The 14,825-nt window shown below is 40.8% G+C and overlaps 1 protein-coding gene across 3 annotated transcripts in view; it reads right to left on the reverse strand.

Moving 5' to 3' along the window:
- Positions 1-14,825, reverse strand: part of sybl1 (synaptobrevin-like 1) — a 52,955-nt gene that overhangs the window by 30,702 nt on the left and 7,428 nt on the right. For 2 of the 3 annotated variants that reach the window (XM_051650438.1, XM_051650437.1), the window contains exons 3-4: positions 1,484-1,559; positions 1,265-1,402 (exon numbers count right to left, since the gene is read on the reverse strand). In XM_051650438.1, coding sequence (XP_051506398.1) covers positions 1,265-1,402; positions 1,484-1,559 — 214 coding nt within the window. The remainder of the gene's footprint in view (positions 1-1,264; positions 1,403-1,483; positions 1,560-14,825) is intronic. The other variant, XM_051650439.1, reaches the window with a different exon arrangement.

Raw genomic sequence — 14,825 nt, forward strand, 5'->3', positions numbered from 1 at the left:
CATCGTTTGAAAATAAAAAAAATAAAAAAATCAAGACCTTAGAAAAAAATTGTGGACCTCCACAAGTCTGGTTCATCCTTGGGAGCGATTTCCAAATGCCTGAAAGTACCACGTTCATCTGTACAAACAATAGCATGCAAGTATAAACACCATGGGACCACGCAGCCATCATACCACTCAGGAAGGATACGCATTCTGTCTCCTAGAGTTGAACGTAGTTTGGTGCGAAAAGTGCAAATCAATCCAAGAACAATAGCAAAGGACCTTGTAAAGATGCTGGAGGAAACCGGTCGACAAGTATCTATATCCACAGTAAATCGAGTCCTATATCGACATAACCTGAAAGGCTGCTCAGCAAGGAAGAAACCACTGCTCCAAAACCACCATAAAAAAGCCAGAATACAGTTTATGGGGGCAAAGATTTTATTTTTTGGAGAAATGTTCTTTGGTCTGATGAAACAAAAATTGCATTGTTTGGCCATAATGACCATTGTTATGTTTGGAGAAACAGGGTGAGGCTTGCAAGACGAAGAACACTATCCCAACCGTGAAGCATGGGGGTGGAAGTATCATGTTGTGGGGGTTCTTTGCTGCAGGAGGAACTGGTACACTTCACAAAATAGATGGCATCATGAGGAAGGAAAATTATGTGTATATATTGAAGCATCATCTCAAGACATCAGCCAGGAAGTTAAAGCTCGGTCGCAAATGGGTCTTCCAAATGGACAATGACCCCAAGCATACCTTTAAAGTTCTGGCAAAATGGCTTAAGGACAACAAAGTCAAGGTATTGGAGTGGCCATCACAAAGCCGTGACCTCAATCCAATAAAAGTTTTGTGGGCAGAACTGAAAAAGTGTGTGCGAGCAAGGAGGCCTACAAACCTGACTCAGTTACACCAGTTCTGGGGGGAGCGGCCTTGTACATTTTGTCAGAGGGGGCTTACTGTGAAGCCATTTTTCTCAGTTTCAGAGTTGCTGTAGTTACTGTTTTTTGGTTTTATAACACAGTAGCCCAGGGATTTTAAGACTTTGAAAATGTATACTGCGTTATAAAACCAAGACACAGTAACTACAACAACAATGAAACTCAGAAAAATGGCTTCAGAGCTTTTGATTAGCCAACAGTGGATTATCAAATAGTCTCGCTTTGTTCTCTCAGGACTCAGGATCTGAGCATAGTTGAGACACAGTTTTGACAAAATGTGTAGTTATTGCGTTTTGACTTTGCAGGGCAGTATAAATTGCAAAACAAAACACACTTACCATCTGAGCAGCCAGCATGCTGGAAAATTCACTATTCATGGCATAAGGCAGAGCAGTCTGCGCCCGCGACCCATATGTGGTCTGAAATCTTTTTTTCACCTCATTCAGGAAGCAAAATGCCCGTGACCGCTCGAACTCCTGCAAGATTGATGGACAGCTCAGTGTGTGGTTGACACAAGAGTAAAACAAAGTAAAACAGTTCAAGTGACAGATACTCACATCATCAGTGATGCACAAATAGACAATCCTCTCATGGCAGATGTAGTGGAAGAGATAGCTGCAAAACAACAGATACCTGTCAGACCAGTAAAAAGCACAGTAAATCAAAAAGTAAATAAGTCTACACTTATGGCTGTCGCAATTAACTCTTCATCAAGTGGTTCAGTATTGTAATCAATCACAGACATGTCCATTGTGTACGTGAATTAAATAGCAAATCAGAGGTGTTTAAATTAGTCTACAGGCCTATCAGTAACAACATCCAGTCCTAATGTGCGAGTTTGAAGCAGTATGATGAAAATTTTACTACAGTATTGTTTTCATGCTGCTAAAAGAAGTTGACGTCAATCATGAAAATCATGAGTATTTATTTATCCACATATCATTTCAAATAATCTTTTACTGTTTTGAGAACCAATTCAAGTGCTCAAATAAATATTTCACATATTTTATTCAATAACTTCACCTCTACATCTGCCACTATCAGGCCTTGGATTTTTTTAGTCAGTGGAGCAGCAAGCCATTAGAAAGTGTGACTGAATGGTCTCATGTAAGGCAACATGGCAGAAAATCCGTGGTACTGCACGGATGAATCTCATGGTTTGAGGTTACCTTCTTTGCCTCTGATCACTCTGAGATATTCACCTGCAGAGCCAGAGTTATAACGTGCTATTTTCATGTTGATATTATGCTATTTATTTAAACATTTATAACCAAGATTTTAGGCTACTTGCTTTGAGGAAGATAAAAAACACTCTTTTTTACACTCTTATTTTAGTGTTTTGACCACTTCACATTAATATTTGTATTGCACTGCACATATCAGTTTAAGAGAAACCCGTGATATGGCTGATTTGAGTTCAACTGAAGACACATTATCAGAATCAGAATGAGCTTTATTGCCAAGTGTGCTCATGTACACAAGGATTTATTTTTTTTAATTTTTTTTGGTGATAGGAGAAACAAGCACGTGCACACAGAACATTACAGTGAGACAAAGAATATAAAACAAGGTAAGAGTATAAATAGACATACAAAAAAATAGGCCATATAACATAGAATGGCGTATGTACATGTGTATGAGGTAATATGTGTGCAAGTGGGGGGTATGTACAGTTATTGAATTAAATATGAGTGAATTTACATATGTACATGACATATTTTTACAGTTGAAGTCAGAAGTTTACATACACTTAATCAATCAATCATAGAGTGCTCAGAGGATGTGCAGACCAGCTGGCGGATGTTCTTACTGACATCTTCAACATCTCCCTGAGCAGCGCTGTCGTTCCAATGTGCTTCAAGGCCACCACCATCTTCCCCATGCCGAAGAAGTCTTCTGTGTCCTGCCTCAACGACTACAGTCCCGTTGAACTCACACCCACCATTATGAAGTGCTTCGAGAGGCTCATCATGAGGCACATCAAGACCCAATTGCCTCCCTCACTGGACCCCCTGCAGTTTGCATATCGTCCCAACCGCTCAACAGACGATGCCATCGCCACCACCCTCCATCTGGCCCTCACCCACCTGGACAAAAAGGAAACGTACGTTCGAATGCTGTTCATAGACTTCAGTTCAGCATTCAACACAATCATTCCTCAGCACCTGATTGGAAAGCTGAACCTGCTGGGCCTGCACACCTCCCTCTGCAACTGGATACTGGACTTCCTGACTGGGAGAACTCAGTCCGGATCGGGAGCAGCATCTCCACCACCACCACACTGATCACTGGGGCCCCCAGGGCTGTGTGCTCAGTCCACTGCTGTTCTCTCTGCTAACTCACGACTGTGCAGCAATGCACAGGTTGAATTACATCATCAAGTTCGCCGATGACACGACCGTGGTGGGTCTCGTCAGCAAGAACGACGAGTCAGCATACAGAGAGGAGGTGCAGCGGCTAACGGGCTGGTGCATAGCCAACAACCTGTCTCTGAACGTGGACAAAACAAAAGAGATAGTTGTTGACTCCAGGAGAGCATGGAGAGACCACTCTCCGCTGAGCGGTATAATGGCTGTGTGGTCCATTGGTGTTTATACTTGCGTACTATTGTTTGTACAGATGAACGTGGTACCTTCAGGCGTTTGGAAATTACTCCCAAGGATGAACCAGACTTGTGGAGGTCCACAATTGTTTTTTCTGAGGTCTTGGCTGATATCTTTTGATTTTCTTATGATGTCAAGCAAAGAGGCATGGAGTTTGAAGGTAGGCCTTAAAATACATCCACAGGTACACCTCCAATTGTCTCCAATTAGCCTACCAGAAGCTAATTGTCTAATTGTCTAAAGGCTTGACATCATTTTCTGGAATTTCCCAAGCTGCTTAAAGGCACAGTTAACCAGGACATTTCCAGGACATTTTATGCGCCCAACAAGTGTAATATTTAAGCAAAAACACATGCGTCCCTTTAAATCGAGCTTTTATTTTGGCATTTCTGTTTGTTTTTGATGCTAGTTTCTCACCTCCAAATAAGCAGTTTGCTCCATGGCTCAGTGTGAATATTAATCTCCGTAAAGCTGTGATTCAACTAAATAACTACATATGTGCTGCACACTTCAGAGTGCTCTCTGTCATCTCACACACACAAGAGCGTGCATAATGATCATTATGTGTTTTCAGTGTATGAGTGGACGGCTCTACACATTAATTTTGAAGCGTGCATCACTTGCAAATTATTTATTCAATTAAATCAGAGACTTTAAGTTTAATTATTACTAGGACACATCGCCATTTTAATTTGATTAATTGTACATTAAAACATAAATTTTCATCCAAATATGTCATATTCCACGACATTGTGTTTTATTGCTAATGCCATTTTTATGAATAGATTCTGTGTTTTTCAGCATACTACATGTGGTAACCGCAGTATAAGCTGAGTCTGATCACTGAATTATTGAAAACGAATTCACATCCCGAGGTATTAAAGCCAAATCACCACGCTACCAACCCAGTGAATTAATTTTTTTTCTTTTTTTTTTTAAATCAGTGGTCGGATATGGAGGACAAAACCTGCAAAAATAAATAAATAAATTTATAAATAAGTAAATAATCGTGGACTCAAGATGGCGCTGAGTATGGCTGCTGCGTTGCGAGCTCCGACACAACATGGTAGTGTTTTGTTTGTTTTGTTTACAATTCTTATGTTTTTTGTCTTGGATGTTGTCTGCCTTATTGTCTACGACAGACAAACACTTTTGGACATTGGTTCAGCAATTTCACACCGTAAACTGGACTTCAAATTCCTCAATGCTGACCCGCTGTTTACAAACACGCAAGCGGAGCCTTTGTCTGGGCAGCCCGGACACGGAAACACAGGAGGAAAAGGGGAAACAGAGCTGGCGTTCTCATCAGAGTAAGACGCCGCGCAAATCGACCCCCGCTACCCAGTATTCTGCTGGCAAATGTTCAGTCTCTGGATAACAAGCTCTGCGAGCTGAAAGCGCGGATCTCTTTCCAACGAGAGATGAGGGACTGCTGCATTATCTGCCTTACAGAAACTTGGATGTCTGCGGAGATTCCAGACTCAGCCATTGAACCCGCGGAGTTCTCCGTGCACCGAGCGGACAGAGCGAAAGACCTCTCAGGTAAAAGCAGAGGTGGTGGTGTGTTTTATGATCAACAAATCCTGGTGTGATCAGAGGAACGTACATTCTATCAAGTCTTTCTGCTCTCCTGATCTGGAATTTCTCATGCTTCTGTGTTGACCATTCTGGCTACCGAAGGAATTCACAGCGGTCATTATCACTGCTGTGTACATCCCACCACAAGCCAACACAGACCATGCACTAAAGGAACTGTATGGGAGTATAAGTGAGCAGGAAACCGCGCACCCTGAGGCCGCGTTCATTGTGACCGGGGACTTTAATAAAGCCAGTTTCAAATCAGTCGCACCAAAATACCACCAGCATATTAGTTTTAACACGCGAGGGGACCGGGTTTTGGACCATTGCTACTCTCCCTTCCGGGATGGCTACAAATCCCTCCCCCGCCCACCATTTGGCAAATCGGACCACTCTTCCATTCTGCTTCTGCCCGCTTACAGGCAGAAACTGAAACAGGAAGCACCCACCCTCAGAACGATCCGGTGCTGGTCAGACCAATCAGACTCTATGCTACAAGACTGTTTTGATCACAGGGACTGGGAGATGTTCCGGTCCACCTCTGATGACGACATCGAGCTTTACGCTGATAGCGTAATGTGTTTCATCAGAAAGTGCATAGAGGACGTCGTTCCAACCAGAACAACACGGATCTATCCGAACCAGAAGCCACTAATAGTTCGCGCTGCACTTAATGTGCGAACCTCCGCTTTTAATTCCGGAAAGCGGAGGAGCATAAACAAGCCAGTTATGCCCTCCGAACAGAACAGCAAAACTCCAGTACAGGAACAAGATTGAAGGACAGTTTAACACCACCAACTCTAGAAGCATGTGGCAGGGAATTAACACCATCAAGGAATTTAAAGGGAATAAAAACTCCACCATGAACACCGCTGCCTCTCTCCCGGATGAGCTAAATACTTTTTATGCTCGTTTTGAGGGAAATAACAACACCCTTGAGCTGAAGCTACAGAGGTTAGTTCACTCTCCGTCTCTGTAGCGGATGTAACCCGATCCTTCCAACGGGTGAATATCCGCAAAGCCACGGGCCCAGACGGCATTCTGGGCCGTGTCATCTGAGCGTGCGCGAACCAGCTGGCTGGTGTTTTTACGGATATTTTCAACCTTTCCCTCTCTTTGTCTGTAGTCCCCACATGCTTTAAAACATCCACCATTGTGCCTGTTCCAAAGCAATCCAAAATCACTTGCTTAAATGACTGGCGTCCTGTTGCTCTGACCCCCATCATCAGCAAATGCTTTGAGAGACTAATCAGAGATTACATCTGCTCTGTGTTGCCTGCCTCACTGGACTCACTACAGTTTGCATACCGCAACAACCGCTACACTGTTGATGCCATTGCATCTACACTACACACCGCTCTCTCCCACCTGGAAAAAAGGAACACTTATGTGAGAATGCTGTTTGTAGTCTACAGCTCAGCATTCAACACCATAGTGCCCTCCAAGCTTTATGTGAAACTCCAGGCTCTGGGCTTAAACAGCTCGCTGTGCAGCTGGATCCTGGACTTCCTGTCAAGCAGACACCAGGTGGTTAGAAAGGGCAGCAACATCTCCTCATCACTGACCCTCAACACTGGAGCCCCACAGGGCTGTGATCTCATCCCACTCTTGTATTCCTTGTACACACATGACTGTGTGGCAACACACAGCTCCAATGCCATCATTAAGTTTGCTGAAGACACGACGGTGGTAGGTCTGATCACTGACAATGATGAAACAGCCTACAGAGAGGAGGTGCACACTCTGACACACTGGTGTCAGGAGCACAACCTCTCCCTCAATGTCAGTAAGACAAAGGAGCTTGTGGTGGACTTCAGAAGAAAAGACAGAGAACACAGTCCCATCACCATCAATGGAGCACCAGTGGAGAGAGTCAGCAGCTTCAAGTTCCTGGGTGTCCACATCACTGAGGAACTCACATGGTCCATCCACACTGAAGTCGTTGTGAAGAAGGCTCATCAGCGCCTCTTCTTCCTGAGACGGCTGAGGAAGTTTGGAATGAACCGCCATATCCTCACACGGTTCTACACCTGCACTCTAGAGAGCATCCTGACAGGCTGCATCTCCGCCTGGTACGGCAATAGCACTGCCCACAACCGCAAAGCACTGCAAAAGGTGGTGCAAACTGCCAGACACATCATCGGAGGTGAGCTTCCCTTCCTCCAGGACATATATACCAGGCGGTGTGTGAAAAAAGCTCGGAGGATCATCAGAGACTCCAGCCACCCGAGTCATGGGCTGTTCTCACTGCTACCATCAGGTAGGCGGTATCACAGCATCAGGACGCGCACCAGCCGACTCCAAGATAGCTTCTTCCCCCAAACAATCAGACTTTTGAACTCTTGATCTCCCATGATCAAAATACATCAGCACTGCACTTTATTACTCTTATATCTCACACCGGACTGTCATAAATTATATTATTATTATATTATATTATATTCTCTCTTAACAACTTACTATCAACCGACAGCCTGAATGTCAATACAGTACAATACAACCTACTGTACATTCTATATATACTTTTTTTATTGAATAATGTGTATCTATATTGTGTGTATTGTATACTGTACAGTATATGTTATTATTTGTATATTGTGTTGTGTGTAATTATGTGTATATTAGACTTTAAATTGTGTTGTGTTAATTTGATGTTATTGTAAATTGGTATATGTCTCATCACTGTCACGACTGCTATGTTGATCAGAACTGCACCCAAGAATTTCACACACCACTGCACTTGTGTATATGGCTGTGTGACAATAAAAATGATTTGATTTTGATTTGATAAATCCATATATTTATGCATACATAAATATATAAATAATTAAATGCATGAGGAGATATACAAATAAATAAATGCACCCATTAATGCAAAATAATACAATATAAAACAGTTGGGGAAGAGCAAATATGTTCAAGGAAATGTAAAATTGAAACTTGATTTTTTTCATTCTGTATTTCTTTAATAATTCATTTATTTCCATATGTAGTTCTCTATTTATTTTTCCTTTGTACAACATGCTAATGAGAGGATGTCAATCAAACATCAGCAGGCAGACTTTGACACCATTGACTGATTATTGTAAAAAAAAAAAACAAAAAAAAAAAAAAACTTCATTTGGCTGACATCTCGGCCTGGATGAAGGAACACCACCTGCAACTTAACCAAGCCAAGACCGAACTCCTTGTCTTTCCAGCCAACCCTGCTGTTGAACACAACATCACCGTGCAGCTGGGTTCAACTACAGTAATGACTTCCAAAACGGTCAGAAATCTAGGGGTAACCATCGATAACAAACTAAATTTCACAGACCACATCTCAAAGACCGCAAGATCATATAGATTTACACTCTACAATATAAGGAAGATAAGATCCTTCCTCTCTGAACATGCCACACAACTGCTTGTCCAGTCACTTGTCATAACTAGACTGGACTACTGTAATGCTCTCATTGTTGGCCTCCCTGCATGTGCAATTAGACCCCTGCAAATGATCCAGAATGCAGCAGCACGTCTTGTCTTTAATGAACCAAAGAGAGTGCATGTTACACCACTCCTTGTCTCTCTTTACTGGCTGCCGGCTGATGCACGTATCAAATTAAAGGCTCTGATGCTGGAATACAGAGCAGTCACTGGGTCTACTCCAGCATACCTAAAATCATTTCTGCAGAGCTACGCACCCAATAGAAGTCTGCGGTTGGCTGAGGAATGTCTCCTTGTTGTACCAACACAAAGAGGCACTTTCCCAGACTTTCAGCTTCATCGTACCACGTTGGTGGAATGACCTTCCCAACTCCATCCGTGAAGCTGACTCACTTTTTGTCTCCAAAAAATGGCTAAAAACACATCTTTTCCATTAGCACTTAACCAGTCACTAAAAAAAATAAAAAAATCTTGTTGCACTTTAATCTGTTTAGAATACTACTATTCTGATGCTAGTGAAACGTTGGAATATGGTACTTTTAAGTACCACTGTCTCCTTAAGATGGTTCGCTTATGTGTTCCTCTTTTGTAAGTTGCTTTGGATAAAAGTGTCTGCCAAATGAATAAATGTAAATGTATGACATTAATAAGGATGATACGGAATTTTCACAAACAATCAATAGCAAAGGATCTTGCTTTTATGATTCTCCAAACTATTCGCTGCCTTGCAGACCAACTCTGCTATTGACCTCTTCACTATGGTGAAATTCCCCCCAAAAACTGTTGCACCTGATATCGATAGTTTGACTGTGATGCCTGAACAGAGGTTGATATCCTCTCATCAGCATTAGAGGTCTACCGATAATTGCAGATTACACCGATAACCGATAGTTCCAGAAATTCGTTATCGGCAAAAATCCACACCAATAGTTTTTCCCTGTTGTGTCCTGTGCTGGAGCGGCTGGGAAAGGTCCGCTGTCATTATACAGTATGAGGGCATCACTTCACTGGTGCCTTGTGGTGTTTGTTTTGGCACGTGAGACTACACACTGCATGGAGCAGAACACTTCAGATGTGGATTTAAAACATCAACAACGAAAAGGTATGTATACAGTACACGTTGTCATATCATTATAAATTAATTTGTTGACTAGATGCTGCATTAGCTGAGAACAGCAGTATATGTGCCGACATGGCTGAGAGGACGCTTACATTAAAGCTAATCTCAAGCGGTTAGAACAATGTGACAAAAATACACGCAAGTCCTACCCAAATGTTTAAATGTCACGATTGTTACCATCTATTACTATCTATTTGCATTAGTTTATATCCAGCTGGTCACATTTATGCATTTGTTAGCCAGCTAAGTTGCATATTTAAAGCTAGTGACGTGAGAAAGCAAATGAATATTTTCATGCAGCCGAGAGAAACATATAAACAAATCAGAAACGCATCTGATTTCAAAAATTTTTTTTTATCCTCACTGTAATACACTGACTTTAGATCGATCACATTCTTGTGCTAAAAAGGCTAGACACAGTGCAACAAATACAGTTTAACAGAAAGCAGGTGTCTCAATATACATTTAAAGTTTTTTTAATTAGATACATCATCTAAAAAACAGTGCTCCTGCACGAAACGCTGAATAAACAAAGGGAAACAAAGATGTTCGTCTATCTCGCGTTTATGCAGAAAAACAAATGGGTGGTTGCAAAAGTGTTCGGTGTGAACAGCCCCTCACAGTTGGTGGAGGTCTTTGGCCATTGCGTCTTGCTCTCTTATTTGCGTTTTTCAGATTAAGCAATGAGTTGTTTAAATCCATTGTCAGGAAAGATGTTCAACTCGGAAAAGTGTGTCTCAAGATCCTCACGTTCAGTTCCAGTCTGTTGTGTTCCATCTGTTTGAACAGCCCCTGGCCTGGGCTCATAGTCTGAGTCTCTTCACCACGAGTTCAGCCGAACACCACAGCTATCTGTGAATATTGCTACTCTACATAAAACTGCACTGAATAAAAAACGTATTTCACTGTTATTATTACATTTGAGTCTGGAGTATATTTATATATTTATTTAATTTAAAGAGTACAATACATTTTCATGGTTCAGTCAGTACTGTTTATTTTTGTAATAAAGTTCAGCACTATTTTACTCTGAGTGTTATTTTTTCATTCAGTATCAATTTTAAAAACTATTTGTTGATTAATCAGTTATCGGCAGGTACTGCCCAACGTTGATATCGGTATCGGTAAAACCCACTATCGGTCGACCTCTAATTAGCATGTTGTGTGAAGGAAAGATAAATACCCAACAGCATACAGAAATAAAGAAATTATTAAAGAAATCTAAAAATGTGGAATAAAAATCAACTTCCAATTTTGCATTTCCTTTCAGAATTTGCATTTCCCCAACTATTTATCTATGTTTTATATTGCTGTGTTTCCCCTATATGCATTTTGCAGCAGTGCTGTGTCACAGGGATTTCACATGTTCATTTAATAATCTTGACGCAACATAAAGCTTGCCAGCCCCAGTCAGCTGTGCGCTTTGTACACTGCGAAAAGGGCCCCCACCACATATACACACACAAATTCATGCACTTACAGTGACGTCACCGCATAACACGTGTCAAACTCACTTCATTTCAAGTGGCCCGCGAGCTCATTTCTGAAACGTAGGATGGCAGGGGATCGCAACGTTTCACTGAACAATCAGTTAGCGCTTTCCTCGTGAATATAAATGAGCCTTCCCCTGTCATCTGTATGCTTTGGAGTGCATTTTGCTCACTTCAAAAGTGGAATGAAACAGCACTACACGGGTCAATTATCAACATGGATTAATCATAGTAGCACGAGATGCGCGGAGGGATTGTGAAACCCATCTGAAAGCAGTACAGAATTGTCTGTGGCAAAACTCTTATGTCTCGGTGATGAAACTAGTTTAAAACAAACAGCCCCCATTTTCTAAACAGCACTGACAAAGAAAACATACACTATAAGGCTTTTCAATTTCAACGCTTACAAAAATGTTCCATCGATTTACTGTAGTAACACTAATTGTACTGTATTACCTATGGTAATTGTGGCAGAAAAACGTTCTAAATGTATTTAGATTGCTGTTTATTTCATTACAAAATGCCATTGTTCTTTATTTATAAACCATATTTACTAACCATGGTAGTGAGGAGCCATGCATGGTTTTACATGGTTAACTTAACATTGGCTGCCAGTCAAGTTCAGGAAACTGTTTAAGATCCCTCAGCTTGTATTCAAACTACTAGAAATCTTAGGTCTGCTAACCAGATGCTCCTGTTTGTTCCAAAGACAAGATTAAAATCAAAGGGTATGGGTGCACGATAATGGTTAAAATGATAATCACGATTACTTTGCTTAAAATTTTAATCATGGTTATTAATCACAATTATTCTGCCCTTTGAAGTTCTATTTATTTATTTTTATGGCAGGGCTGCACGATATGGAAAAAATAAATAAATACTGTTGCCACAGCTTTGATATTTTTTTTTAAAATAAAGGTGCAATATGTAACAATGTATGACCAGGGGGGGGGGGTTGGGGGTGGTACCCCGGGGCAACTGCACGTCACCCATGCCTAAATCCACAACTGGCTCCCAGCACAACACAGACTCCTACACAAATTCCGAGTAAGCCAAAAAAAACATTCATCTACTGAATGGCTAAGCGGAAACGTGATCGTGGTCGAGCGAAAACTAGAGTGAACATCGGCAGGGTATTTGATTCCTGGAGGGACCTTTGTTCGGTTTTGGGGATCAAAACAGACCCTGAATTGGCGTTCTTCTTATTGGACAGGTAAGCTTACATAACTGCAAAGCATGTGAAATATAGTGCCATAAGAATTTATCTGTGTAATTTTAGCTAACTTGATCTTGCCTGCTAACGCTGACGAATTGCAAGCTACCTTGCTTCGTAACTTGCAAATAATTTCAACAATCTTCTCTTTATCCTAAAAGTCAGGTATACAGGATACATTTAAGCAAATACGCTGGCTTCTTGATTGTAGTACAACATATGACATACAAAACATACAATAGTGCAACATAACAGTAAACTGTTTGGTATAGTTCGGTAGTATGTAGCTGTATGTGTGTATCAGTATGATACGTTAGCTAATAAGAAGTTTTAGTTTAGTCTCAAAGTTTGTAGTAAAACAATCATAACAGAGTAATTTTAATTATGCTACCTCATCTGTTAGCATGATGCCAGTGAATCACGTTCAGTCTCTTTGTACCTTATGTCATTGTTTTGGCCGATGTTCGCTCGCTCGCTCGTGTCTCTATGGACTGTGTGCACGAGCAACAGGTAGCTGGCTGCAGTTCACTTAACGGCCACAGGTGTCATTAATAACAAGGGTTTCTGAATCTTACATAATGCACCTTTAAATAAAAAATAAAATTACATTAAACAGCAGCTAACTGTAATGGCCAAACATACCTGAAATTACGCAAATGTGCAATGAGGTAAAGCTGGAGTGCTTTTTAGTACGTTTAACACAAGTTAGCGACGCGCACGAACCAAACCAAACTCCGAGCACAGCTGCCGGTGTATAATGAGAGCACGAGATGGAATTCATGGCTATTGAGCACAGAACCGCTCTAAAACTGCTTTAACACCACGCTGCAACCAAACTTTATTCAGCTGACTTGCTGTGTAATCAGTTAATGGCTGAACAGATGGTCTCAGAATAGTTTGAAAGGCACCAGATTTTCATCCTATCTCCACATAGTCTCCGAAGGCAGCATGTTCCAGCTTTCTGATGCGAGCCTTGTATCAAAGCGATATATGAAACATCGAAAACATCTGCGGCTCCGTATGTCAGTGCGTGCTCGAAACTGAAAAGTGACTGGTCAGTAGCGAACTTCTGAAGAGAGCTCGATTGGTCAAGTGAGGTGAAAATAGACTCAAACGCGCTTGTGATTTGACCTATCATCTTTAGACACAGCCTATTATAAAAAATAAAAAAAAAAGAGTAAAAATTTGCAGCTTTAGCTGGCTGATCATTTCTGTTTGCTAGCTCACTAATATCGCAGACAATTATGCTTAATTAACCGTGAGAGGCAGAAATTGTGATCGCGATTAAAATACGATTAATTGTGCAGCCCTATCAAAGGGTGACCGTGCTTTTTCCGCTGTAGCTCCCTGACTCTGGAATACTCTTCCTTTAAACATTAGACTTTCTCCTACAGTGGGGATTTTTAAGTTTTGCTTAAAGACGCATCTTTTTAGCTTGGCATTTGAGGCTGATAAAGTTATTGTTCTTAATGTGTTGTGTGAATGCTCTTCTGCTGTTATACTATTTACTACTTTTGGAAAGCACTTTGGTCAACAAAATGTGCTACAGAAATAAAATTGTACTGTATAGTACCATGAACTATTACAAATATAATTGTTAAAACTATGGATACTTTGGAAGACCTATGGTGCATTTTCATAATTATGGACCAAACTATCCATTTTCCATCTGTGTAAAATCTGTACACTTGTAATTCTCTCTGATTGTAGGAAAATATAAGTTGTTTTGTTTGCCTTCAGAAATTCCAAGAGATGACTGTAGTTTAATCAGTAGTAGCTTGATGAAAGGAATCTGTAAAGAAGACCCAACTTAGTCACACCATCAGAATAATTCATTTTAGCCATATAAAAATTAGCTGTTGTTAATATCATAATTTTCATCTGCATCCCAACCTCAAAATAAATTCTGTACTGTCAAATGTGCATTTGAAAGCACATAACATGTAATATTATTTGCATGGGTGCTACCAAAGCAGGTGTTGGTGCCACATTTTCAACGTGCCCTTTGAGAGCACAAATAAACCGTGATGTAGCCCAGGCTGAAATTAAGTTTGACACCCCTGTTTTAATCTATTCTTTGACCAACATGCGTTAATACGGGTCTGGCGTTGCGGGCTTGAGGACGTGTGCACAACACTGCTGCTGAAAACAATTCAAGGGGAAACACTGTATTGTATTATTTTTTGCATTCATTGGTGCATTTATTTATTTATTTGTACATCTCCTCGCACATTTAATTATTTATATATTTATTTATGCATAAAAACAGAGATTTATTTATTTGTGTATTTATATATTTATTATTTTTTTTAGGTTTCGTCCTCCATAGTCCATCTGTCATTGTTGTCTAAAGTTTATAACTCACTGGGATGCAAAAACATGAGGGGCGAAAAAGGGGAGACAATCACTGATCCACAAACATGTTTTCCGGGGTTTATTTTATTTTTTAAAGAATAAGCTAAAAGCACC

Source organism: Myxocyprinus asiaticus, chromosome 22 (genome assembly GCF_019703515.2).
Source record: "Myxocyprinus asiaticus isolate MX2 ecotype Aquarium Trade chromosome 22, UBuf_Myxa_2, whole genome shotgun sequence".
Lineage (NCBI taxonomy): Eukaryota > Metazoa > Chordata > Actinopteri > Cypriniformes > Catostomidae > Myxocyprinus > Myxocyprinus asiaticus.